General features: G+C 43.8%; 3 protein-coding genes across 6 annotated transcripts in view; 1 reads left to right on the forward strand and 2 right to left on the reverse strand.

Moving 5' to 3' along the window:
- Positions 1–3,424: 3,424 nt before the first annotated feature.
- On the reverse strand, positions 3,425–15,633 carry Arl1 (ADP ribosylation factor-like 1). 2 transcript variants are annotated; one of them, XM_089565685.1, is made up of 6 exons: positions 15,518–15,633; positions 13,505–13,639; positions 11,295–11,376; positions 10,419–10,530; positions 8,122–8,300; positions 3,425–5,993 (listed from the first exon to the last, which is right to left on the reverse strand). In XM_089565685.1, the coding sequence occupies exons 2-6, from the start codon at positions 13,593–13,595 to the stop codon at positions 5,963–5,965; spliced, it is 495 nt and encodes a 164-aa protein (XP_089421811.1). In that variant the 5' UTR covers positions 13,596–13,639; positions 15,518–15,633; the 3' UTR covers positions 3,425–5,962. The 2 variants fall into 2 exon arrangements, with proteins under 2 accessions (XP_089421811.1, XP_089421810.1); XM_089565684.1 differs by lacking the exon at positions 15,518–15,633 and adding an exon at positions 14,617–14,769.
- Positions 15,634–18,797: 3,164 nt separating this feature from the next.
- Positions 18,798–23,152, reverse strand: LOC149371461 (uncharacterized). The gene is made up of 5 exons (XM_089565683.1): positions 22,951–23,152; positions 22,490–22,645; positions 22,090–22,278; positions 19,650–20,297; positions 18,798–18,828 (listed from the first exon to the last, which is right to left on the reverse strand). Exons 1-5 carry the CDS (start codon positions 23,121–23,123, stop codon positions 18,813–18,815), a joined length of 1,182 nt encoding a protein of 393 aa, XP_089421809.1. The 5' UTR covers positions 23,124–23,152; the 3' UTR covers positions 18,798–18,812.
- A 200-nt stretch (positions 23,153–23,352) lies between these two features.
- msps (msps cytoskeleton-associated protein 5) overlaps positions 23,353–27,794 on the forward strand; it is a 63,374-nt gene continuing 58,932 nt past the window's right edge. For 2 of the 3 annotated variants that reach the window (XM_089565686.1, XM_089565688.1), the window contains exons 1-3: positions 23,353–23,589; positions 25,407–25,480; positions 25,840–27,255. In XM_089565686.1, coding sequence (XP_089421812.1) covers positions 25,424–25,480; positions 25,840–27,255 — 1,473 coding nt within the window. In that variant the 5' untranslated portion in view covers positions 23,353–23,589; positions 25,407–25,423. Of the gene's footprint in view, positions 23,590–25,254; positions 25,275–25,406; positions 25,481–25,839; positions 27,256–27,794 lie in introns of those variants that run through there. The other variant, XM_089565687.1, reaches the window with a different exon arrangement.

A 27,794-nucleotide genomic window follows, 5' to 3' on the forward strand; every position in this document is an offset into this window, starting at 1 on the left:
TGCTACGCCGATACTGCAAAGCACTTTATGCTTGTCTTTAAGCTATCGTCGAGGCAAAGCCCTGGCGTCCTCTTACGCACCGATGGTGAATTGCTTCGAATTGAGACGAAGCGTTACATTGCTGAAAAAACTTGCCGCCAAACCTGTGCCACTGCATGGCTCCTATAACGTAAGTGGACGTACGGACCATGCCTTGCAGCGATTTTTGCCGTTGGCCACGCTGCCTGCAAGATTTTCACTAATGGGCTTTACAAGAGCAGTCATTTATGCGACACAAAAATATGACTCCACAGAGTGAAACGCTCTACGCGTAGCCGCCGTGCCCGCGCGTAACGTCGGTGCGGGCTCTTCCCACAAGCTGTCGATCGCCAGCGTTCAGCAAAGACATTTTGGCAGATTCGATGCGCGGCATACGCAGAAATGGCCACACATTGTATAATACGTACAATTCTCGCGTGCAAACATGGCCATTTCTGCGTATGCCGCACGTCGAATATGTCAAAATGTCGCATTTAGGTGCACCAAATGATATTTGCGTTACAATTAAACATAACCTTCGATCATTTCACTCACGCTAGGACTAATCGGTCGGCCAGTGGGAACCATACACGCAAGCCTGAGGACTCAATCGGACTCACCTCTACGCATGTGATGCTCGCGTTTTCTGGGCGAGAGAGTAAAGGTCAGCGACTCGAAAACACGTGCCAGAACTTGCCGGCATGGAGGAAAAAAACTTTTTTTCTTCCTCCATGCTTGCCGGACCAAAGCTGTGGCGCATATATTGCATAGAAAGTAATCATGCAAGTCCGCGTTGCGACGTTAATTTTAATAGTACATTTACTAGGAACTCTGGGACGTAGGAACTATTTCCGCGTGACAATCCGTCAGGAATTGTCCGCGTAGATAGGGCACACGGCGCCTCCCGCGCGGAGCCTTGTTCGAATTGGCCGATTCGGAAGCAGTGAATTTGGAGCAATTTTCAGATTTTTTACCAGAATGGTGCAACTTATCTCGTTTCGCGCAAGGTTGGCGTCACTGATAATGACACCTTTTTTTTCAACACCGTGTTGTTCAGGCCAGAGCGCCCGAGCACAGCTTCCTCTGTTTAGGAGGCTATGGTCCGAGTTGAAGTTTCATTTTGCAGAAAAGCAGCTCACAGAAAGGCGGCAAACGTGGAACCACAATGATATATGACCTACTGACTAAAAGGGTTCGGCTTAAGTACAGGACAACGCCGCGAGCTATGAAAAGTGATAGGTGTAACGTTAAGAGACTGGAAGTGGGTGAGGGAACAAACGCTAGTTAATGACATCCTAGTCGAAATCGAGGAAGAAATGGGCTTGGGCAGGGCATGCAATGCAAAGGCAAAATAACCACTGGTCCTTAAGGGTAACGCAGTGGATTCCAAGAGAAGGCAAGCGTAGCAGGGGCAGCAGAAAGTTAGGTGGGAGGATGAGATTAAGAAGTTCGTGGAGATACGGTGGCTCCAACTGGCAAAGGACAGGGTTAATTGGAGAGACATGCAAGAGGACTTTTTGCCCTGCAGTGGGCATAGTCAGGTTGACGATGATAATAATGTAGAGCCACTTCTCGCCAGTTTCTACTTTTGGTGTGGTTTTCCAAAATTACTGTCTCCACATAACAAATGTGTTGCATTCAGTTTGCCTCACATTAAAGGGCACTGGGACTGTACACCTGTTTGGATAATGCTTGGCCTAAATGTTTTGCAATGGCAGACTTCTGGAGAGTTGGTGCAAGTTCTTGAGGTTAATAACAATAAACACACACACCCAAAACACAATAAATTTGTTTCGTGAAAAGGGTTGTTTGCATTCCACTGACACGGGTGAGTACTGAAGTTTTTTTTTTTTTTTTTTTCAGAAGTAATTTGGAAATTTAAAAAAATTGAAAAAAAAAGCCACGTAGAAAATGTGAAAGCATCGAACGGCCGTACCAGTTGGTGTATAATGATATGAAAGTGAAGCATGGTAGCAAGCTTTAACTTCTCTGTGGCCATAATTGAAAGTGCAGAGGATTGTGAAGCCACTATGTGAAGCTGACAAAAACAAAGGTGGGGGGAGGGGGGGACAGAAACACCTGCTTTCAATCGCAGTCCCAGGAAAACATCAGTATCGTACAGAGCAGAAACACTGTCCTCTAGCTCCTACAGCCAGAAAAAAAACACAAGGAACAAGAATATTGTTTCACAATTAACAAATCGTTGTATCCATGGCAACGGAGTGAATTCCAAGAGAAGGCAAGTATAGCGGGGGGCAGATGAGACGTTTGTGGGGATACGGTGGCTGCAGCTGGCAAAGAACAAGGTTAATTGGAGAGACATGGGAGAGGCCTTTGCCCTCCCTGCAGTGGGCATAGTCAGGTTGATGATGATGATGGTATCCATAATGGAAATTAATAATTTAATGAAGTATTTTTAGGGCACCCCATTCCTCCCAGCCAGGAACCTCAGGCTCAATCCTGGTCGCAGCAGCCGCATTTCAATGAAGGCAGAACGCAAAACACCCATATAGTGCAAGATGTCAGTGCATGTCAAAGAACCTCAGGAATCTTGCGGATGTCCCTAGAATGCGGTTGTGTTGTATAGGATGCTGTTGGGCCGGAACCGTGCCACTGCTGTATAGCGTTTCACCGCGCACTTTCATTACCATCATCATCAGCCCGTTAAGTGCCGGCCCGGGACCTGCACAATGCTCACTGATGCTCACGGCAAAAAAAGGTTTCAACTGATACTTCCCCATGAGCTCAATGCAGATTTATCCACATTTAACCTCAACCCAAGTAAAAGCAACATGGTAATCAGGCAAACCAATACCAATGTAACTCATAACTAGGCAGACCTAATGACTGCACATAAGGTCACTTCCGGCAGCTTCTGACAACGGTAATATGAGTCAATAACTAATGAACATTGATAGTCAAGTAAGCCTAAAATTGCAACAGACCTTTTTGAAGCGGAGAGGCAATGAAATGATTAATTATGCTGGCAGGACTACCTAAATTAATGCAGTCTATAGTGGCTTGATTTGTGCCCACAGCAAAATTAATCACCAAGGGCATCAACATACAAGTTATAGCTGCTGACCTCATCTGAATCCACCAGCAACCACTCCTAAATTTTTAGAATAAAGGTGTTGCCTTACTCTTACAGCACAACTGTCTGCACAAAATAGAACACCCAGAGAGGTGTTGATATTCAGTGTAAAATTTCATCTTTCCAGTACCAATCTATGAGGAAAGGTAAACATGGACCAGAGCAGAGCACCATCATATGATATGGTTTACTTTACAGAGCCCTGACAGTGCTTTAGGTCACAAAAGACACTGAGATGACCTATCACCAGCTAATTCTGTTAAAACTTATGTCACAGTAACAAATGGTACTGGTGACAACAAGAAAAAGAAATTCGTATAGAAAAGCTTTATTGTCACATTTCTGGCTGTCATATGACACTCAAGGTGTAAACCTGAGCTTCAGGTGAGGGCTTTGGCATGTGCGTGCATGTACAAGGAGGGACGAGTCAATCAATCATACAAGTTCCTCACTATCAAGTGATTGGCTGCATCAACCAATGGCAATGAGCGCATCTCCCCTGTTGAAAACTCATATTAGTCACTGCTTCCTGAACCATGTTACACTGGAGGGCACAGCATCTTTGGAAAAACTTGTACAAATACAGGTAACAATATTGTATTTAGAGATGTCATAGCAGCAAAAGAATACCTGCTTATTAAGCTTCCACGTGTTCAAATTAATAATCATTAAAACATGTGAGAAACGACACAATCAAGTGATTAGAAATTGTACAGCGAAGCCACCACTAACACAACCAAAATAACTAAGTTTATTTTGTGAGTCATCCAGTGCACCTTTGCACAGAGAAATGCACATTATGATTGACAGCACTGAATATGCTTAACACTATATGCAGCAAGTTGGGCATAGCTCGTATGAGCAGTTGTGCAAAATGCAGAGAAAAAAAATTATGGAGACGGGGGTCAGCAGAAGAGGGTACAGATCTGAAACAACTGTCACGATCCAACATTATTACTCCACATCACGTAATGTGGCACATCATAAATTCCTGCGCGAATCAGCTGTCTTGGATGTTGCAGTGGGGAAGCTTAACGGCCGCAAGTTGTTAAATTTATGCCTTAAGCAAGCCAGTAAAATCATAGCAAAACTGCGAGGTTCGCAGAACCAAGAACCTTGTGCTGTATCCTTGCTGCAGCACCTTGCACTTGCATCTATTCAGGGAAGAAGTATTTCATCTTTTCCTCAAAAAAAATAAAAAATCTCTCCGTCACACCCCCCCGCCCCCCTGAGATGCTGCTACTGCTTTGAGGTTGTAGACAGCTACAGCTTTCCACGCTATCTACAGCCACAGACAGCGATTCCACAGAAGTGCCTAAGTATCACCTACAGACAGCGAAGTGGTCTGCACGTTTTCAACAAAAAAATATATGTAAAGACATTTCCATGCATTGACTAAACGGTGTTTCATTTGGGAGCAACGTCCAGCTGCTGAATGTGTGAAGAATTCCTAGCAAGCAAGTTAAAAGCAGAGATGTCAGTCACTTAACATGGCTTTGTGCTTAAATAGCCAGCGGCCTTCTTATACAAAGGGGCACCGAATTTTCTGCTTACGTTAAGTAAACAAAACTAATCAGGCGGAAAGCTCTGAACAAGAAACAGGGCATAAAAGCATTGCAACATTCAGAAAGAGCCCACATTTACAAACTAACAAGAAAAAACTTCGGCTTGAGAACAAAAGCAGGGAAAATAAAAGCCATCTCCACAACTAACTTTATCATGCCATACTTCACATAATTATCTCTTACAACTAGACAATTCTAGGGAGCACCTAAGAACAAGCCAAATGTACTATACTGTGGAAAGCTCAACATCAACTGGCCGCCTTGAAAAGGTTCTAGTCTTTGCAACCTTTCTGTTCCAAGCTAAATTCTCTATTACCTACATGTGGACGTAGTAACATGACTGCAATTTTTTTCCATACGCCCTGCTATAGACAGATTGTGATGCGTCCAGCCAAATCCAACTGCAAATTTGACAGTGTTAAGAACACTGGCTTGAAGACTGTCTACAAGGTTTACGTCCAGAGGTCCCATTTTAGTCTTACTTCGGGACCTCCTGTATACGACCATAATGATGTGTTACAAAAAATCTGATTCTGAAAAATAACAAAAAAAGCAGTACAGGATTTTTCGTAAAAGTGGGCAGCCTCGAAAGAGCTGCCTCATCACCAAACACCTCAACCATCAATGCATTCACATCCTATCACTTGCAAGCTCTTTTTCAGTTGTTTCTAAGCCTTACCCCCGCATTTTCTTTTTCCATGGGAAAGCCCTGAAGCACTTGCAAACATGCACCGCACGACGCATTCATTATGTTGCAAAAAAATAATAAACAATGTAGGGGTAAGGAAGGAATCAGCACACAGCAGTCCAGAGAAAGAATGCTCAGTTTTATCCTGGACTTAAAAAGACACACACACAAAAGAAAACAGAGCTTCAATTACACAGTCACCTAACCAGAAGATACAAACGAACCGACCAACCAGCCAGTCAGGAATGTTTCCAAGATGTCGGGGCTACTGAGAAGGAGACGCAAGCTGCAGCTCCCTCCACTTTTTCGGCACAGACTAGAGATGGGGAATGGCGGCGAGGAGCGCACTCCCGAGGCCACTACCCAATGTGCACCAGAGTCTGGGTGCGGCTGCAGGTAAACGCGACCGCACACGCCTCACCACCAAGCTGCACACAGCCAGTTTGCCCGCACCAAGCCTCTTGCTTTTTTTGCCAGCAGCCTCGAGCACTGTTCTTTTCCACATTTCTCTGCAAACACTTGCGTTGAGGTGACAATGACAGCGGACTGGCATGGCTGAAGCCGCCTTCTTCTTCTTCTCTGCTTCTTGATCGTCCGTCACTTGTTGTTGGTCAGAGCATTTGATAACCTGGGCACAACAAGCAAACGGCTCTGTGGTGTCACTGCCTACACGTGCAGTAGTGCCACACTGACTTCGAAACAGTATACCATATATTCCCGCATGTAAGTCTGAATAATAGGTTCAACCCCCCCCGTACTCGTTGCTTTCACTGACTAAAAAAAGGTTGACTCCAAATATAGTTGAACCTTGATATAGCGAATAGGTAAAAAAGAATGCAAAATAGTTCGATATTGCTGAAATTCGTAATATAACATTTCGTGTCGTGAAAAATGCATTGCAAGAGCAGTGCAATTTAGCCAGTAGAGAGGCGGCAAACAGACGATCCTTACTAAAGAAAGAAGGGGCCTTTTCCCAAATCTTAGCGTCGCTTCGAAGGCACTCGCAGCGATTATGAGGGCCGCAAGAAGCCGAGTGTGTTAGGCTAGCTTCCCCGCATAGCACCGCTATTGCATAATGACAGCAGGCCAACAGCCAATTAGGGTGTCTTCGCCACAATACAGCCATTTCGCATGGAAAATGATATGCAAGGGCGAAAGCTATCCCCGTTTTACCCCACCTTCACGACACCCAATATGAGCACAGAATGGTTACTGCAAGGCAACAACAGCAAGGCGCTGTTGACTGGTGTGAGAAGCCTCGTGAACACATACTGACAATATAGCTACCAACCCTCCAAGCAATGGTACCTTCCACATAAGGTTCTCCAAACATCCTGCCAGGAACAGGCATTGGCACAAAGAGTGTACAACCTGTAGCTCAGCCAAAACTACCTTTCTTAGAACCCACAAATAGGTCGACTCCACATATAGGCGAACCCGAACCCCACCCGCCAAAAAAAAAAAAATTTCAGATGACAATTTTCGAGGGGAAAAGAAAAAAAACTGACTTATGCATGGCAATATATGGTAAGTGTTTCAAGCAGCATTCAAGGGATGCTGAGGACAAAATTCTTTTTTCTTTGTAAAAATAGAATGAATGGCTCTTTCTGGCTCTGCTGATGTTTGTTCAGCCGCAAAAGACATGCTTATTGCAAAGAAAACCAGATTTTAAAATAATTTTTTAGAATGAATGAATAATAGAATGAGAGATAGAATGAGAGATAGAATGAATGGCTCTTTCTGGCTCTGCTGATGTTTGTTCAGCCACAAAAGACATGCTTATTGCAAAGAAAACTAGATTTAAAAATTTTTTTTTTTTTCTACACCTCTCCATTAAAACTTGTGACTGCTACACCAAAAAAGACTCAATGATAGCCATTTAGAAGTGAATAGAAATGTAGCCTAGTCTCAGAGATCCACGTAAGCAACATAGCTTAATACATTCACAGTGTTGCAGGTCACCGGCATGTCACGCATTCATCCATGCCGTGCGGCCTCGAACACTGGATGATGTAATGAAGCCATAGGTCAGATTTTACTGCGAAGTCTAAGAAAAAAGACCTCACTATGAAATTCGTCCCAAGGCTTCATTGTGGGACCCAACATTCATGGCAACACAGCATAAAAAAATGATGAGGCCCACCAGTGACCCAGGATGCAGCGAACATGTTAATTGCGGTATCAGCTGGTGATGGAGATGCCTACATTACATCTTCGCTTTTTGCCGTTAGAATACGGTAACCTGTTGATACGGGCTGCCTTCAGTTTGCCCTCAGTGCCCCTTAAAAGGCTATAATGAAGAATACACATAGCAATACCCTGTGGCGCCAGCAATCGGAAATCGCAATATGTTCCAGGCACACGCATTGACACCACAGTATCAAACATTCATAGGACTGTGTGAAAATGTATAGCATAAAGAAAAAAAAACTTTCAGCATTGATTTCAGGACTCCATTCAAAGATATGACTAGACTTTCAAACCACCTTCAAACTACAAATTACTGAACTCTGAAAAACTATGACCTACAGCTGTCAGACTAGTAGGTGTCAGACTAGTAGAGAACTTCACCTGTTTCTGAGACTGAAAATCCTGATATATAAAACGAATCAAAGCAAAACATCAATAATCAGGACTAAGCAGCACAGTTGCAACAAACTTAAAAAGCAGTCACACAACACCTTTTCCATGTTCACTAGATGAATAGGGGTGCCAATGCGACAACATAAATGATCAACTTTAAAAGTCTTCGTTACCATTCCATGGCTTCATCCAGGCCATTCCCCTTGAGTGCAGAAGTCTTAAATATTTGAAATGTGCGGTTCTTTAATGCATCTAGGCCAAGTGCTGAGTGTATTTCAGACACTGTCATAGCTTCATCCAAATCCTGCTTGTTGGCAAGAACCACCAGGATGGCTTTCTTCAGCTCCTCTTCCTGCCATTGAATGAAGCAAATACAGCATGAAGGTTACCACAACGATAAAATGACAAGAAACAATAAAAGCATAGAGCCAACCATCCAACTTTTATGCGACTTTTTCCATTATCTATTTAACAAACTAGCACACTGAAAATGATTTAATAGCTTCAACACCTTAGGCCTCCACGTGAACTGATTTTTGCACATCGTAACAGCTGAAAAGACCTTTGCACCATAGCTTCAAAGCAACAACTTGGTAAAACTGGAAGTTAAACACAAAGATATTAACAAAAATACAAATTACAATAAAAGAATGTGATGAGCTTGTTATGTACCAGTATGATCTTTACATGCATGCAACAGGCAAATACGTTCTGATATGATGCCAACAGCACAAACGAGTTGATCCAATGACAAAAATGTTGTGTTGTGTTGGCACTACCACACTAATACTTGCACAGTAGTCTTCCCAAATGCCTAGAGTGAAACGGTGTAGTCTACAGTTTCTTGTGCAATACCTCCTTTCAATCCTAGGGTGGCAGTCAAGGAAGCCTGAACAAACACTTGGCAGCCTTGCATAGTACCAATGCTTACTGGAGGTGCAGCATTTCAAATGTTTAGGAATAGCGGTGCCATTTCGCACATTTCAAAAACAAACACTTCTATGTTCTACACTGTAAGGTAACAATGACAATGGGACCTTCTGCAACACCTCCAAGTCAGCTTCACTTCACAGAGAAGATTCAAACCCCCTGCAGGTACAGCCTGTCTTTAGTGAAAAAAAAAAGAAAAATTACACATACAGTAATGTGTACAATAAGCACTAGCTATGGAGACACACCAAGTTTCAATCCCATTTACCCATCCTCAATAGCACTCATGCAGGCAGCTCCCCCCCCCCCCCCTCCAGCCCCCCTTCCCCCCAAGCCTCATAATGGTGCCTGCCTGCCTGCGGGTACTGTTACACTTTTGGGTGGCGCGATCGGCATGGGCTCCCACTTGCAACAGCATGATGGCGGCCACTTCGAAGAGCAGGGCTCTTGGTGCGAAAGTCCGTGGTTCCCTGCTGAGTCGCTAGTCATTAAGAGGGCAATGGCATTCATGGCCGTTCCTTCATCAGCAGTGCTGGGACTGTTTTATAGCTTTTGTTCCCGATTCCTCACCGTGTCTTACATTTTTCTTTTTCCTTCAAAGCTTAGCTGCGGAATTTGCGCGCCATTCCTTTATATCTTTTTTTCTTTACAACACGGGCAAGGTGGTGGAGAGAGCGTGCAAGCCACCATCTTTCATGTTTGCCAGAAACACTTCCTGACTTCAAAAACTACTACATATCCCTGACACCTTCACACCAAGAGCTAGCACTCTAATACATACAGCGCTGTGGTCTTCTAATGCCAAACATATGCACATGTAGCAGCACGCATGTAACTGTCTCGTGCTGGAATACATGAAATAGTTCACCCGAGTCAGGAATAAACACAGGCTAGCAATGACGAGCTACTCTGAGGCAGGTGAACCTACATGGAATGTGCACACATCTACAGGCCAGTGGAAGATGCTGCCACACCTAACCTATTGCAACGTAGGAAAGCTGACCTGGAGGTCTAGAAAACGGTCCACACAGCAAAGTTCACGCAAATAAAAGCATCCTAAAGTCTCAGACTAACAGTGCAGTGCAAAAAACTTCAAACAGCTTGCAGTGAAATTAAGGCTACAAAAATCATTGATTGCAAATGTCTGTTGAACACACGAGTATTTCTACAGGACCCACCAATGAACTAGAGTTGAGAAAGGAGTACCCGTGTAGACACTCAATAAATGAATTCAGACAATCATTTCACAAATGGTCACCTATACTGGGCCATTTGCAGGCTCCTATTAAACAGACAAATATACTGTCGCCTATTAACAAGGTTCAACAGTACACAGAATTGCAAGAGTTGGTGATCATACAGTGCTCAAAAATCACGCAGAATAATTAAGTGCTAAAACCACATACCAAGCATTCTTTCTGCCTGTAAAATTATTTTACAAGGTAATACTTTCTGAGCAATCACAGAAAGAATATGACAAAATAGATGAGTATTCAGTTACAGCAAGTGCCAGGTATACAGTGACAAAAGCTGCGCTCACCTCAAGCATGGAAACCAGTTCCTCTTTAGATATGCCAATGCGATCCCTGTCTGCGCTGTCTACCACATATATGATGGCATCAGTGTTGGAGAAGTAACACCGCCAGTATGGCCTGCAACAAATGCAGCAAAGGTGATCATTGCCACCACAGCCCTAGGAGACTGGGCAGTACAGACTACCTTCAAGATGACGACAGTATATGATAAACCTGAACAGAAGCACCCAAAATGTCTGAATGTACATGAGCACGCGGGCAGAAACCAGTAAACTGGTTATGAGTAAAGCATAAGAAGATAATAAAATAAACTCATCAAGAACAGAGAACAAAATGTTTGCAGAAGTTTCACTAAGAAAACGCAAACAATGAGCCATTAAGGTGTTGTGGCTTTTGGAGTTTTTTGTAGCTATTTTGTCACACAAGAGAAAATCTGTCTAACGTTTACCGAGGCATTCTCGCAACCAGCATACTACTGTGGCAAACAATGCTGCATTTAAAAGGCAGAGTGTTCCTAATTAGAAGCCGAATGAAAAATGACCTGCAATTTAGGATTGTGCTTACCAAGCTAAAAGAATATGTGCATGTATAAATTGTCATTCAGTTAGGCTCTCAGCTTTCGGATGTTGATGTCTAAGCTGCAGTCTTTTCTCATACAAATGTAGACATGCACGCTAACTTCTTTTTTCCTTCAACTGTGTCTGTGGGAATTTAAACATCGTTCCTCAACTGTTCAGTTTATTAGACAATTCAGCTTAACAGAGTTCATCCTGAAGAGAGGCTACTGCGTAATTTCCAGAATGAAGTACACAATGTTTTGAAGGAATAAAATTCCTAATAAGACGCCTTAGCTATTCACCATTCAAAATGAATGAACTTGCCTGATACTTGTCTGGCCACCCAAGTCCCAAACTTGGAACTTAAGGTTCTTATATGTGACTTGCTCAACATTAAATCCAATGGCTGAAAAACAAGAAAAAGAAAGAAAATGCCATTGAAGTTGATTACAAGACATAAAAGACTTCACACTAAATGCATTGCATAACGATAGCACAAACAATAGCAAATACCTCCCTATTCACTGAACAGTATGAGCATGAGGCAATATTTTCCACAAGTATTCGATACCTGAGCCAATGGCCGCAATTCAAGGGGTGTGCGACTATTTGGAAATTTCGAATACCGAACCGTATATCTTCCAATTCTATTATTCAAACTAATCAAATAGTGTATGCTCAAAATTATTCAAAAATGAATTGAATATTTCCTCAAATTTGCAAATACTTTTCGAACAATTGGTGAGTAGTTCTACTAAAGCCTGCCATATTTTTCTTCCACGACTATTCCAAAAACAGGGACCATGCACGCCGCGTACCATGCTGCCACAATCGATATGCACGGGATAGACTCCTCAGAGATTCGACAACACGGCAGGGCCCAGGGAGGTACAGCAAAACTGGCCTTCATGCATGACCTCTATGGCCATGTCTTATCGTAACTCTTGCCTGTTATTATCTTCCCTAATCAAGAGCAAAAGGTACTTTTCCTATGTGCATAACATGACAAGATAAAGGTAATACACTGACTTTGTGCTGCGACTCCCCATATGAAGATGAGTGTAGCGCCTTTTAAAAGATACAGCTATAAATGCAAAAGCAGCACTTTGTTGTTTCTCATGACTGTTCACTGAATATTCACACAAGTATCAAATATTCATAAAACTATTTTATTCCTGTTCAATTTGGTTCTTTATTTAATTCCTGCTCGATTTGGTTCTCTCACTATTCAGTTCGTACTCAATTCGGTTTTTCGCTAAACTATTCGCATTAATTTTGGTAGCAAAGTTCCATTATTGATATTCGATTCAGTTTCGGACAAGTACTATTCGCACAGCCCTGTTAAATTCCTCTGCACTAGTCTGATCACCACAAGGTGGCAAGTTTTTGTGATCACAGCATGCACAGGCTCTTATGTCCTGTCCTATTTTCACTGGCAGAATAAAACCATACTATAAAAAAAAGAACAGGAATATGTCCCTCTTGGCCATGACTGTGCCCCTTTCGCAATGATACCGCTGGAAGCACAGTATCGTGTCTCCACAGCTCACTCAGAAGGAGCAAGAAAAAACAGGGCACATTCATATGTTATACGCCTGCCAGAAAAACTAAGTAATCCGTGGGAAGACAGTGCCAGTCGAGCTTTGCAGTGGCACAGCTGAGAGCAGCCCAGCTACATAGAGCCAGCAATAAAATGTGCTGGTCAACACAAAGCCAGAAGATTGCCACGCCCCCTACTGTCATAAAAAATATAAGAGCAGAAAAACAGTAGCAGCTGCATTTCAAGACACGACTGCTGTTTATGGACAGCAGGCGAAGCAGATAGACCGACGAGATGCCATTTTTACATACTAGTACTAGCTGCCCAGGCTTGCACTACTATAATTAAAGCCTATATCTATTGCTGAGCATAACACTTCAGATGCTGGAACATAAGTGGCTAGCACTAGCAGTAAAGATGAATCTCGTTCTATTCTTCTTCGCCTGTGCACAACTTGGGCCACACAGTGACGTTTTGTGTAGCTTCTTTTCTCCGCTACTACCACTGATATACTATAAAAGACAAGATCACCAGTGACTTGTGTTATCTGCCACTTTTGCAGTATTGTGATGCAGTCACAAGATTAACACATGCTATCTAAATAGCAGAAAGACAGCAAATACAACATAAAGTAAACACAGATGAGAAGGCAATACACCCTGTCCTTATGTCATTCATGCTGTTTATGTACCCTTTTCCTAGTCCTGCTTATGTGTGTAGTTTTCTTCGTCATGATCTATGACCTGAGTAGTGCAAATTGCATCTGTAGCATTTAGGCAACTCTATAAATTTATTTTGCCAAATGATGGCGCAGAACTAAACAATATAGTTAAATTCCTGAGTTCTATGCTAACACTGCAAAAGTGAATTAAGTTTCACCGCCTTTTAACATCTGCCTGGCTAACAGGATAAAATAGATGTGATCATGATCATGATGTATTCTCGAGATGGAGATGAAGTAAGGACAGCAACCAAGGATGTGGGCAGGACTCACTAGGAATGGTGGTGACAACTTCGCCAACTTGCAACCGGTACAGAATGGTAGTCTTTCCAGCGCCGTCCAGGCCCAGTATCAGGATCCGCATTTCCCGACTGCCCAGCAAGCCTCTGAAGTAGCTCAGAAGCCCACCTGTTTAAAAATATTGCCACCACGACACACATCCAGTCAGCGCGCCGTGGACTCTAGACCGCTCGTAAATTCTAAAACGTGAACGGGCCACAGACGTGGCCGCACTAGAGCAAACGCACGTTACGAAGTTACCGAGTCGAACTCAATAAAAGGCTCCCATCCGAGGCCGTACATAACGCCGAATTGTTATACGCGAAACCACTTTGTTAGTAGCGCGGCAGAATGGACGAACACTTTATAATTCAATGTCAACTTCAGTGCGTAGCGCGCCGAATAATGCCCGAGAATACCGCGGAGTAAAAAAAACGAAAATGTGCAAAGCTCAAAAAGCTGCCGGTATGGCGACCTCAGCCCTTCAGTGCTGGAAAAGCGATCAGTCATACGCGGCCAATAACGTTACTCGTTCGTTACTTGCTTAAACTGCATGGCTAAGAACAATGACTAAATGTTACACAAACTCGTCACTATTTCACACCGCCGCTCCCACTCAAAATGACACACCGCCTGTTCACCAGCCGGCATCCAACGTTCCGATCATATCAAGTACGGGAAATTTCTGACTCTGCAAAGGAACGTTAGGCACATAACGAGCATTTTCGTATCTGTAGGTGCTAGCCATAGGGTATCTTGCGACCGTACGGCACGACAAGCACAACACGGCAAATGACAAGACAGCGGCACTCCTAAACCACCCTATGCCCGGCGGTTCAAATGAACGGCGGATAAGAGTTTGGCTCAGGCTACGAGCAGAACATCGCTTAATGTATGAAACAAAGGGGTTTTACATTCTGTCACCACACATCGGGACAGATCGCCCCTGAAAGTAGCCCACACAGAGCAAGTTCTTAAAGTAAAGAATTCCATTCGGAACAGAACGAGCTGGGAACCGGACGCTCTCAGCGGCCTCGACAACAGAATTTTGGTAAGCTCAGGCACACCGCGCGGTAAACCCTAGGTAGATCAGAGGAATGGCTTACCCATTTTCAAAGGGAAAACGGTTTCCAGGCAGCTGGAACCTCAGTTTTATTTTAATATAAACAAGCAATCCTACCGCGTGAAACGTGTCTTCGCCAACTGCGCATGCTCCGTGTCCAACCAAGCGTCGCTCGTGCAAGCCTTTCGGTCTCTCTCTTCACTCGTTGCAGAGGGCGCCACAAACAACATACTTTAAGACTACTGTTACGTTGATTCTTCCGGCGTCAAAGTATTTTCGCAGATTATAAAACCACTCGCAAGGCTATTTTTTATTGAATAGAGATGAAAAAGTCTACGGCCAAACAGCACCTTTAAAAATACATGAAAGTCGTTTTGCTTTGTTTTTATCCACTACCAAGTCCACGGAACATTACAATCTCACAAAAACAAATAAAAAAAAACTACCGATGTTGTACGAGCTTTGCACAGAAGCGGAACAGAACAGACTGTCCAGCCGGAATAGCTCCTATGTGCAGTGAAGAAAAGTCAAACGTGAAGGTCTCAAGAAATCTCTGGTTTATTTTATTGCTTAGTGCAGGCAGACAAACTCCAACCAACTCCTAACCAGCAGCCCAGCATTTTTCAGAACACATTTTTGCGACAGTGTCATGAGCAGCTCAGGTTTTAAAATGCCAGCGCTCTCTTTTTCCTGCTTAGGGCCTCGCAAGAGTTCGCCTTCCTGCCCCAAGTAACGCACACCACTTGCACTGAATGGATGTAAAGCTCCAAGGAAAAGGATGGGATAAAAGAGATGATAACAAACCATGCAAAAATAAAAACATCTGCAACTCTCTAGAAGAGACAGAAAAACAAGAAAAACAATGACGGGTGACATGAAATTTACAATGACTACCGCTGATGTGGCCTAAGCAGTTCATGAAAAATGAGAAGTAAAAATATGACCTAATCCATTTGAAGGTCATAACAGCAGACGGGACAACAAAGCTCTTGAGACCTCCTCTTGCATGTTCAGCTGTTTGCAACGATGCAGTACGGCACACCAATGGTCTCGAAAAATCAACCTGAAACACATTTGTACACACAAACATGCATATGAGCATTTACGAATTGCAATGGTTCATTAGCAGTGTTTATAACTTGAAAGTACTGATTGCCATGTAACTATTGCTACTTACACCAAAGGCAGTTCAGTCTTTTTCTTTTTTCTTCTTTTTTTTCTTGGCCTTTAGACTGACTTCTGAACATGCTGAGTCAAGGTTGGCATCAGGCAGTGGACCTGCAACAGCCAATAAAGCCAAATAATGTAAACTGAAAACCGTGCAACTTTTCTACACATCTGAAATTTCACAGACTCATGGAACGCTCCTGAAAAGTCTAGCTGCCACCGAAGTTCAAAACAATCTCAAAGCCAGACCCTACCGATATTGTTAAAAGTTCTGCAAACCTCTGCAAGTCAAGAACTCTCTCATTCACATAAGCAAACCTTACACTTCTCGCACAAGATGATTATAAGGAACCAATGATTACCAACAGCAAGCCACGACAACTTCACACTAAGTGGAACCTGTAGTGGTTAGCAGAATTCCAACATAAAATCAACTGCTACCACTGAAGACGACCTTGAAGACGACTTTTCGATAAGTACACCAAATGGGCTGTTGCATTCTCACTTTTCACCTCTACATATGTTATTGTGCAAATAGAATACTCGTATATAGTACCCCTTTCCTCCCCATCCTTTCAGGCTGTTCCCTCACCTCTTTCATTTCATTTCTCCAGTCTGCATTTTATCCCTCTACTTTCGCTGCCCCAGCTCAGGTGCTTCCAGTAGCCATGCGAGATGCCAGGGTTACCAATATCTTTTTTTTCATTTTATTTATTATTTTAATAAACCACTACTACTACTACTTCTCACTTTCGAACATCAACCAGCATACTTCCAACTAGGCTTTCCCCAACAAAGGACTGAGACAAAGGAGGTGAAGACTATTCACCATTTTCCAATTTCTTTTTGTGCCCCTTTTTCTGTTTTGTTGAGGGGGTGGTCATCTCTTGTTTCAAGACAACTGAACCAGTATCGTCCTGGATGGACGCTGTTTCGGCCACTGACAGACGATCGCTGAAAATTGAATCCGTGCTGGCATTTTCATCAACGGCCACATGGTGCGTCTTCTTCTTCTTTTTCTTCTTCGTTTCCTTCCTGATGAGAGATGACATGGAAGAGGTTTACAACAACATAGTAAGGTAATAGCATCTATGACAGATGACCAGCCAGCAAATAAACACGGTATCTCGATAATAGATACCATCACTAAACAATGCACACATGAAGCACTACACTTGTAGCACTACAGATCAGTATGAAAAATGTTAACAAAAGACGGTATGGAAACTAGTCCCCCTGCTTGCAAACGAATGTACTGATGAGGGCCAGGTTCACATGTTTTGACATCATGTTTGTCAAAACGAGTTTGCAGTGTGTGTATGTTTCAGATATAAGATGAAGTGCAAGTATTGCAAAACCAACGTGACTAAATCTTTACACAAGTGAGGAAAAGTGGCACAGTTTTTTGGTCATGGCGCAGTGTATTGTTCACCTGCTCCACAAGGCACCACCTTCTAACATAAGTAAACTGGCACTTAAACTCAAGTATCAGGCTTTATTTTATTTCGTCACATCCTTGTGCTCCTATTTTATTGTTATCGTGGTGCACTCGCTAAGGCTTCTCCATGACAACCAACTTTTCTGGTAGAATAAATTTCCCTATAACTGCCTCTTGACAATGGCAGTAGTCCATAGATGGAGATCAGTTCTGCATACATTGAACTATGCCCTACCATTACTGATATAACTCTGCTTCTAAGATAACTTGCAAAGTGTCCTCAAATCTTTTATTTCCCCAGACACTTGCATGCAAGAAGCACTAAAGGGGCACCAAGGATAACTCTAAACAATTTTTGTTCCCTGTAAAAATCTATTGTTCAGCTTTATCTGGCACTGCAGAAATTTGTTCAGCAGCACAAGATGAATTTATTGGTGAGGAACCTGCCATTCATTTCACACCAGTGACATCAGTGATAAAAAGGACTCTGTGATCATCGACTAGAAGTGGATGGCAGAGTGGTCTAGCCTCAGTGATCTGCATTTAAAAGCACTGACGTCACTGTCATACCTGCACTATTTCGTTTTCTGACTTGTCTAGCATATTAAAGCTCTGCTTTCAGTAAAGGTAAACTCTTTGTCATTAGAGCACAGTATTGAATTGATATAGGCCAACTCTAATATGTCCTCAGTATGCCACAGCCTACCACTGGGAGTCACTCATACCCCATGACGGCACCTGGCAACTGATTAGCACAGCAGAGGTCTGAGGTTCGACAATTGAGCCTTGGATCATATGCTTAGCACAGGCAGCCATAGAGGCTCGCTGCAAGCTCATAATTCTCACCACATATCACGCAGCACTTATGGTCTAAGAGGTGATCCGTCCACCACCCAGATTGAGGGTCTCAAACTTGACAGACTTATGCCTCCCACTACACAGTAGGTGAAAACAGTAGAGGAGAGAGAATGAGGGGTCTGAAGCAAAAAAAAAAAGTGAAAAAGTAGACAACAGTAAGCAAAGGTAAATTAAAGCACAAAAAATAAAAGCAAATGAGTAATAGGCATTGGTGTAGAGGGCGACTCGTAAACAACAGTGAAAATTTTTCTTCTTTTTCAGTGTTTTTTAATTTATTAAGTGACTGTGCCCTGCTCACAAAAAGCTAGCTACTGCCATCAGCAGGAAAAACCCGAAGTCAAAGAATGATTATTTATGGTTATAGGTCATCGAAGAAGTGCAAAGGATTTGACCAGCAGATTGGCTGGAATAGTTAGGCCAAGCAACCAGCATGTTAACGCATTGCAGGCTGTGTGTTTGAGACTCCTAACCACGGTGTAAGAATGCAGTCTTACATTGTGGAGATTGGAATGGTGTGGAGCATGCGGAGGTTGCAATTTGAGATGTCGTTTGTGTGTTCAATTTACGTGTCAATTAATTCACATGCATGTGTCACCAACGTTAACGTGCCTATCAATCTCTTCAACTACTTATCCACAGTCCATGCACTACATTTAGGTTGACCATAAACATGTACCACTTCCTTGATTCCTTCTACTATTAACACTTTTGTTTTGTACCTTTGTAACATACATTTCCAGTCTCCATGCGTGTGAGGTGGCAAGACCTGTCCGGAGTCATGCAGTCATTGCACTGTCATATGAAATCAGTCACCAAGCATGAAAGATATAAGCAGCAGTGGTGGCGACATATGCTTCAGAAACAGAACGTGCAGTAGTTTGACATATTGCATTTGCTGGTGAATGACAAATCAGAAAAGACGCGAAATGCTTATTTCAGAGTGAAATATACAAGGACTGTTATAAATTAGGGGCTTGAGCTTTCGGTTTTTATATTTTTGAGAATTCGGGGGACTTTTATTAGTGTTTATTTCAGAATGTACCTAGTTATTTTTTTCGTTAACGTTATTTTCTGCTGACCAGTTAGATTTTTTTTTCCTCGGTGGTAAAATGTGGTATTTTACAACAATATGGAGCTATGTAAAAAGAAAATATTTTTTTTTTCCCCAACCTATAACACATTAATTAAAGTGAGAGAGCTTGGTTGGTTGGTTGGTTGGCCTCAAGTAGAATGGCACATACCCACTGCGGGGGAGTGGCCAAGACACAGGCGGTGAACTGTTGGAATGATTAGCAGTTTTAGAGGAAAAGGAGTATTAATAGGGTATAGGCTGACAGATTGGATGACGCAACGACAGGGGTCCTGTTAGCTGGGAGATCGAAGATGGGACGACGGCTTTATGTGCAAATTTGAATGCATCATATGGAATGGTTCAATTTTGTATTGCCATAAAGCATACTCTCACTTCAACATTCTCAACTTTCCTGCGCATGCTGCCATGTTGTCACCAATACGAATCTACATGCACAAAACCCCACACAGCCTTAGCCCCAAAAAAATGGACAACACAAATTCACATGCACCTACTGGCACCACACTTAACGCAATGCTACCTTTCATCTGTGTCCTTTTCTTTGCTCTTCTTCTTCTTCTTCTTGCTTTCCTTTTTTCTCTTCGCTGAAGGACCATCGTCTCCAGCATCATTCTTCCGCTTTCTCTTCTTTGTCTTGGTCTCTCCCGAGTCAGAGAAGAGAGACGCTGAGAGTTCCGAATCCAGGCTCACTGTTGCATCACTCGACAGAGTGGTGGGCACATCAGCCTGCTTCTTCTTCTCGCTGGGCTTCTTTTTCTTCCTTGGTTTCTCTCGAGGCGGCTCCATCGGGGCAAGTGAGCTGTCTCCCTCCAGTAACACATCAGGATTGTCTTCTTCGGGATCCAGGCAGGGCAACTCCTGTTGAGTGTCCGTTGCGTCAACCTGCTTCTTCTTCTTTTCGCTAACCTTTTTCTTTTTTTTCGGCTTCTCTGCAGGAAGAGGATCCTGAGGTGGCTCTATCGAGCCGTCTTCCGACAGCAGCTGACCCCGTGATGCAAGCGAATAGTCTTCATCGGGGTCTAAGTAAGACAGCTCCTGTTGTCTGTCCATGTCCACATCCGAGCCGTCTCCCTCATTCCATTCATCTCCATAGTTGCTTTCGTACTCCACCAGCTCATCGTCACACGATGTCCGCATCGGGGCTATGGTTTCCTGCATTAACTGGAGGCTGTGTAACAAAAGAAGGCAAAGGAACACTAAGATTTCCACCTATGTCAGCAAAACACAGCACAAGAAGCAGATGCTTTCTAGTCAGTAGAACATAAACGGTAAAGAAATCAGTCAATGATCAATATTTGGAGGGAATCCCCCTAGGTGAAGGAGGTTCGAAATACTGATATATTCAGTAGCACTGATATATTGATAGCAATGATACTGATTCAATAGCATGCACCAATGTAGCCATAGCTGTATGGTTCCTCCAAGGTTTCCCTTAAAGTCATTGGACTAACACTGTTCCCATTTCAAGTTGTTTTTCGGCCTTGCTGTAAAATTTCACTTTGACTTGGCTGAACACATTTTTCAAAACACATGAATGCCATCTAAGAGCAATACTCGAAATTCATTGCATTGAGACCTGGAGGCTTTGAGAGACATGGGACAGGGCTGCAGAGAAATGTAGCCCCCCTCCTCTCTCAAAAAAACAAAAACAAAATGTCCTACACTAAAAGTTAAATATGTGACCACTTCTGGAATCTGCTGTAGTGCAGTTAAATCTACGTGGAAAACTGAAAACTTAGGAGCTCCCAGTGATAAGCCTCAGCTGCTGCTCCATAAGGGAAGCCAATCCTTTCTTCTGCTGTATCTTTGATTCACAACATTTAAAGAAACAGAGGATTAATAGCGTACATGAAACTAGCAAATACAAAAATGAGGCACATTAACAGATAACTACAATATGAAGGTCTGCCACTTTGCACAGTATATGTAACCAAGGAAAGAGAAAAAATAGCATATGTGAGAGTGCTTAGTTTTTTAATGTGTGGCCACAAGTATGTACATTCGTTCATGAGCATTATGCTGTAAAACGAAACAATGAAAAGAGTCAGACTATGACCATCCACATTGTACATGCTAGTATATAAGTCATATACACCCGCCGTGACTTCTACTGCATGTTTTGGCACTGAGACTTCAGGCGGTCCACCATGAGCTATAAGTCACTTCTAAAACCTGAGGCCAGGTCACATGTTAGGCGTAGAACTCTGAAGACAGTCCGAAAACAGTCAGCTACCTCTCTCAGAGACAGAACATGGCTGGCAGAGAGAAGGCATCAGGGCCATCATTCAACATAAAATAATTGCCCTTTTTGAATCCTTATTCAGTCTATGGCCTGTACCACACAACCAGTGAGACAAACCGGCAAAGCAGTGGAGGGTGTGCTGTGCTTAACAGAAAAGCTGAGGAAAGGATGCTTGTACTACTGTACACTTCACCGACCAAACAGTCACGTGGACTGCAGAGTTGTGTAGACAATATGCCGCTTCCACAAAACAATGCAGTAGCTCTAAAAATGACCAAACAGCCCTGCACACTTATTGCGTTAAAAAATTCAAAGGTATCATTTATTAATGCAGCAACACGTAAAGTAATGAAAAGATAACCAACGGTCGTTAATGGTAACTAGATTAAAATAGAGGGCATGAGTAGTAGGGGGCGGCAGAGAGTTAGGTGGGCAGACGGGATTAAAAGTGTGCGGGGATAATGCGGCTGCAGATGGGACAGGTCAGGGTTGACTGGAGAGATATGGGAGAGGACTTTGTCCCGCGGTGGGCGTAGCTGAGCTGATAATGATGATAATGCACAAAACGCGAGGGAGTAGACTATATAAGCCTTAAGCACCAGCTAACACAGAACCTGATATTCGGTATAATGCTTTCACTCAAGCAAATCAGCTGCTTCACTCTCTGTGTCATGTATGTACACTGAAAGAAGTACTTACACAGCTGTGCGATACATACCACTCAGATGTGATCGCGCCACGTAGTTTTAGCGCATTGTAACGATATACGTATACACTAGTGATCTTGCAGAGTACCTCCTGGCCCATGTTGAGGTACCGTGTCAACTCAGGCGAAGGATTTGGAGGTAGAAAGATGGACAAGTTGATCCAGTCGTGCACCAGGCAACCCACATGGCTTTTACTCATTCTGAAAACAGATCAGCATGTGTTACAGTCGCATCATGCTAAATGTAAATTTCATTTAGATGTGCTCGCCCAGCTGTTCTGGTATAAACAGTTTCGCCCAAGATAGCTACATTTAAGTGCACATCTATTTTTAAAACGGATAACATTTAAAATCGATAACCAGACTACGTGGGCGTGTTCATAAACCCTGGCCACAAGAGGAATAACATTACCTGTTTATGAAAGCCCGTACGATTGATCCAGTCTCTGGCCTGAAAACCTGAAAATCGCCTACTACATCCCGGTGCACAAACGGTTGGTCGTCGATAATCGTCCCACTTGCATCGACGAACTTGAGGTTGTCGTATCCAAGAAGGACCCCATGAAGTCTGGAATTATTAACAGAAACAAAAACGTGCTCAGCGCGAGAGGTAATCTTTTTACCTACTTATCAGTTCCTTGCAAGATGTGAATACGCGTGCAACAGTTGCCGCGGGACGTCAGCAATGTGAAGTGCTGTGCATTTAACACCTTAACAATGTGTTGCAGATGCGATCAGAACAAAAGCAAGTTGCAAGAGCTTTTGTTTGAATAATATTACGCTGCTTCCGCACGTTTAATATTTTTCTGCGGGTGCAAACTGCAGCATGCGTCAGGCGGCCGCAACAGCGCGACGAAAAGACATGTGGCACACCTTTCAACGTACTGCCCTTTCCAGCTTTCCAGCAGAGTCTTAACTCCCTTTCCTTCAGACCCAATGTAGGCAGGAGGCAATGGCACGTGCACGGTCTCGTGGCAAGTCCTGATGAGCGAATATTCATCTTCATCATTTGGTTTCAAACTCGCACGCGAGCCCGATGCTGCCATGACACCATATTGATGGCTATGTTGAAGGGACTGAATTGATCACCGGTTCTACGGCGTAAAGTTAAACGGTGCTAAGTAATCTGCCACAAAACAGAAAATAATCTTATTGCTGAACGCTTTATTATTTTGTTCGGTATACAAACTACCAAATTTTCACACGGTCCCATGTGGTCATGTAGCGCCCCACGTGAGCGCTCAAACGGCTGGCCTACACCTGTGATTGGTTGAATTTGTATGTGCACTCCTAGCCAGCGCCTCTGTACTTTCATACATGAAATATAACAGCAGTGTGTAATTGCGAACGGCTGCAGTTTTGGGTTGCGCTCATGTGAACCTGGCAAATTTTTGTCCGCGATAATTCGAAGCTTTTATTCCGAGACGACCAAATGACAACAGTGATTTGACAAAGCCGTATTCGTGCATCTGTGAGCCTGCAACGGGGCGCTCATCAATGCTACTTTGCTTGGTGAGTACCCTCGAAAGCGTCGGATACCCTCCCCGATATTGGAGCACAGCACGTTATTGCTGTCAGTTTTTGGTTTACTCTTTTGTACTTGACCGAGTTATAAATCTGTTGTGCGCAAAGAGCAAGCAAAAATGCGTCGCCATTACTCGCTTGTCTGTGTACACTTGCGTGAAGAGTAGTTAACGGTCGTGCGCCGAATACGTTAGACGACTTTTGAATTTTGACAGGTTGTCTGATGTTCAATTGCTGCAAAGGTGTAGTGAAGGCAGGGAAAACCGTTGCCTGCCACTAAGCCCGACTGGGGCTTGGCTAGAGCTTCCTTTATATTTTTTTTTTCATAACATGACGGTCCTGTGCCGATGGCCATCGCTGCGGTTTTCGGATACTTTAGCTCGTAGGCGGCCTGCGGGTTCTCATTGATTGCATAAGTGTAACCCCGCCTCGTTTGTCAGATTTTTACTCTCGAAACGAGTACGTCCTTAGTCCGAGCTGTTTGTTCTTATATTGCGGGTATTACCCGGATCAATAACTGCGTCAACGTTCTTTTTTACTTTTTTTTCGCACTGTGGCGTCAAACCTTTTCTGTTGACAACTCCGGTAACCGACCTGTCCAAGAACAGTGCCGCGAGTCTGTTGACCTTGATGACCGGCGCTACATCGTGCCGATTGTTTTTGTTGCTTTCTTTTTAATCGTTGTAACGCCGGTTTTATCCGAGGCATCACCGCATCGCCTGTATAAAGCTGTGGGGATGCCTTGCAGAGAAGGGCCAACGTCCCGTCAGTTCGTCTGCCGCAATCAACCTGCGGCTTTTGAACTAAACAGTGGCGTACGTTGCCGATTGTATTTGTTAGCTTAGTTTCCTTCAGCGCTTTTAACGTTCTTCGTCTTTTCGCGGAGATTTGAAGGCGACATTTTTCTCGTTACGTGTAAAATAGGCCACCACCGGTGCGCCGCTCATGCGCCGCTTGCCGGATTGCCGGCTTGTGAACTGTCTCGCGAAGTCTTACGTTTTTAGAAATAGTGTTTGTTCATAGCTTGCAACCCGACAGGGAGAGGTGTTTCGAGTTCCGACACTTCCGTGCAGCTACCACGTGATTTTGACAAAACAAACAGCTGATATTTCCAGTTTTGACACATTCCTTCGGCGACTGCCCCGTGCGGCGGTTCTGAAAGTGACCTAAATAGAGGCAAAACATAAGTGCATTCTATTTAAAAAAAAAAAAGTTTCATTCCAGGCATACTCGGCTTTGTGAACACTGTTGATAGTACATGGTTGGCACTGGTAAACAATAAATCTCCTGGAAATGGTTGAATTTTCGAATGAGGGGGGTCTTTTTTTTTTTTATCTGAAACAAGACAAGTACAAAGCAGCGTTTTTTTTTTTTTTTATCAGCTTCTGTTAGTACTGTATTGAATTTGTTTAATTTTGTTTATTACAAAGTACTGTGCTTAATTGTAAGCTGTCATGATAGGAAGCCGTTTTTTAAGCACATTAAAGAGGAAAGGATGTTCAGGCAAAATTCACTGTGGGGAGGTATATCATGTTTTCTATATTAATCTTGTGCTGAAAGCTGAAGTATAGTTAATCTTGCAGTGGGGTAGAAAAGTCCATAATGTTACAAAAGGTTACTTGTAGTGACTTGCTGGATGATTCCTGTGCAATCACTTAATCTATTCACAGCAGGTTCCTTTCTCTCTTTCGGTCTAAAGCAGTTCTCTTCAGTGGCTTATGCAGCATTTGTTTTCAGCTAGTTTGTTTTTTATTTCCTCAAGTTCATGTTTCAGGATCTTATATGCTCTCCTGTTCAAATTTCAGGCTTCTGACGAAAGAACATGGCTGATGACACTGAGTACTTGAAGTTACCTGTAGAGGATCGTTGCCAACACAAGGTGATACCACTGTCCTTGTCTGCGGTGTTTGTTGAATTTTGTGCTTTTGTACCGGTCATACCTATGGTTCATTTTTTTTTATATTATAAAAGTTTCGCTTTACAAAACCTGTGCTCGTAACACTTCAGTTGTGCTTAGTGGCGTGAAGACTGCTGGCTTCAAAGTGGCAACATTTTGACTGGCACATTCCGCAGTGGTCGATCTGCCACTTTTGATTTTGGCTGCCTTGATTACTGCGCAGAAAAAATGCAATTGTGAAGAAAATGTAGGTTGAAGCTTTTCCTGGATATCTGGTGTCATTGATGGTTTGTGGTGCTATTCTTCAGTGCTCATTCCTCTTTTATTGTCTTCGTTTCCAGTTGTGGAAAGCTCGTCTGAGTGGATACGAAGATGCGGCAAAGCTATTTGGCTCAGTCACAGATCCTAAAGGTCCAGAGTTCCAGAAGTTCGTACCACTCATCAAGAACTTCGTCACCGACAGCAATGCCGTATCGCAGGAGAAGGGCCTGGCAGCTGTCCTGTCGTTTGTTGAAAATGCCCACCTGGCCAATCGTGTTTGTGGCGATGTTCTCGTGGGGCTCGTATCTAAGTGCATCGCTGCTCCAAAACAAAAGACGCGTGAGTTGGCGCAGGAGATCATCTTCATGTATGTTGAAATTGAGAAGCAAGAGGCAGTTGTGGAGGAGCTTGTCAAAGCCCTGGACAACAAGAACCCAAAGATAGTGTCCGGATGCGTGGCCACGTTAAGGGAGTGTCTGCGTCTCTTCGGCGCTCGCGTCATCGCTGTGAAGCCTCTCTTCAAGGCTCTTCCCAAGTTGCTCGAGGACAGGGACAAGACCGTGCGGGACGAAAGCAAGCTGTTGACCGTTGAGCTATACCGCTGGATTGGCGATGCACTGAAGCCCTTGCTGCAGTCGCTGAAGCCAGTCCAGGTGTCGGAGCTTGAGGCAGAGTTTGCCAAAGTGGAGAAGGGAACCGCGACCGCGGAGCGCTACATCCGGTCCGAGCAGGCGAGAAGGGCGCAGGCGGCCGAAGCTGGCGCAGATGTAGTGGATGGCGGCGAAGAGGGTGAGGAGTGTGGTGGTGACACTGGGGCTCCTGTGGATGCGTACGAGCTGTTGGAAGCTGTCGACATCCTTTCCAAGCTTCCCAAGGACTTTTACGAGCAATGCGAGGCCAAAAAGTGGCAGGAACGAAAAGAGGCACTCGAGAAACTTCTCGAGCTCACGAGCAATCCCAAGCTGGAAGCTGGTGATTACGCCGATCTCGTCAAAGTGCTGAAGAGGATAGTGGCCAAGGACAGCAACGTGATCGTCGTGGCGCTCGCTGCCAAGTGCCTGGCTGGGCTGGCTGCTGGCTTGAGGCAGAAGTTTCATCCTTACGCCAATTCGTGTATCTCGACGTACATAGAGAAGTTCAAGGAGAAGAAGCAGAATGTGGTCACTGCGCTGAGAGAAGCCCTGGACAATGCTTTTCAGGCTACAAACTTGGAAGCCATCTTGGAGGATGTCACTTCAGCACTTGACAACAAAAACCCGCAGATCAAGGGGGAGACGACTCTGTTTCTGGCACGTGTCTTTTCCAAGTCAACTCCGGCTGTGCTGAACAAGAAACTCCTGAAGGCATTAGTGACATCGTTGCTGAAGACACTGAATGACTCTGACCCAGCAGTGAGAGAAGGCTCGAGCATGGCCTTAGGGACCGCGATGAAAGTTGTCGGGGAGCGGGTGATCATGCCGTTTCTTGGTGACCTGGACAATCTCAAAATGGAAAAGGTAGGCTATCGTTCTGTTGGTGGCTTGGTGTAAAGCACTGCAGTGGCTCCAACCTTCCTGAAATCATGGGCCTGGTCGGTCTAGGGCTGGTTAGTGCAGATTTCCTTTGGTCCTGGCCTCTCCTGTCCCACATATTGGGCAGCACAAATTTCTTCCCAGCCTGGGTTGATTGTGGCCACTTCAGAGCGGTAGTGTGGACTTTAAACCTCCTGAAAGCTCAAGGTTAAAAATCACCCGATATAACGTTGTGTTCGTGTATGTATTCTAATTTCAGCTCTTATTTTCTTGCATTGGATTTGTAGCTTTCAACTCTAACTTTTTTTTCTGTAGGTAAACAAGCACTGGTTAAAGGGGCTGCGAAACACTGCCTGGGGGAATACCGGCTATACTTCAGGTGGATTCTTTATGTCACACAGATGCTGACTTAAAAAGAATTACAGGAATCGATGCACAGGAACGGGAGTTATTCAGTGAAGAAATTTCAAAATACAAGCAAACAAAACGCTGCCCTCAACTCAATTTTGGCGGGGCTTCCCACT

Source organism: Amblyomma mixtum, chromosome 1 (assembly GCF_055824585.1).
Source record: "Amblyomma mixtum isolate Tamu chromosome 1, ASM5582458v1, whole genome shotgun sequence".
In the NCBI taxonomy this organism is placed as follows: Eukaryota; Metazoa; Arthropoda; class Arachnida; order Ixodida; family Ixodidae; genus Amblyomma; species Amblyomma mixtum.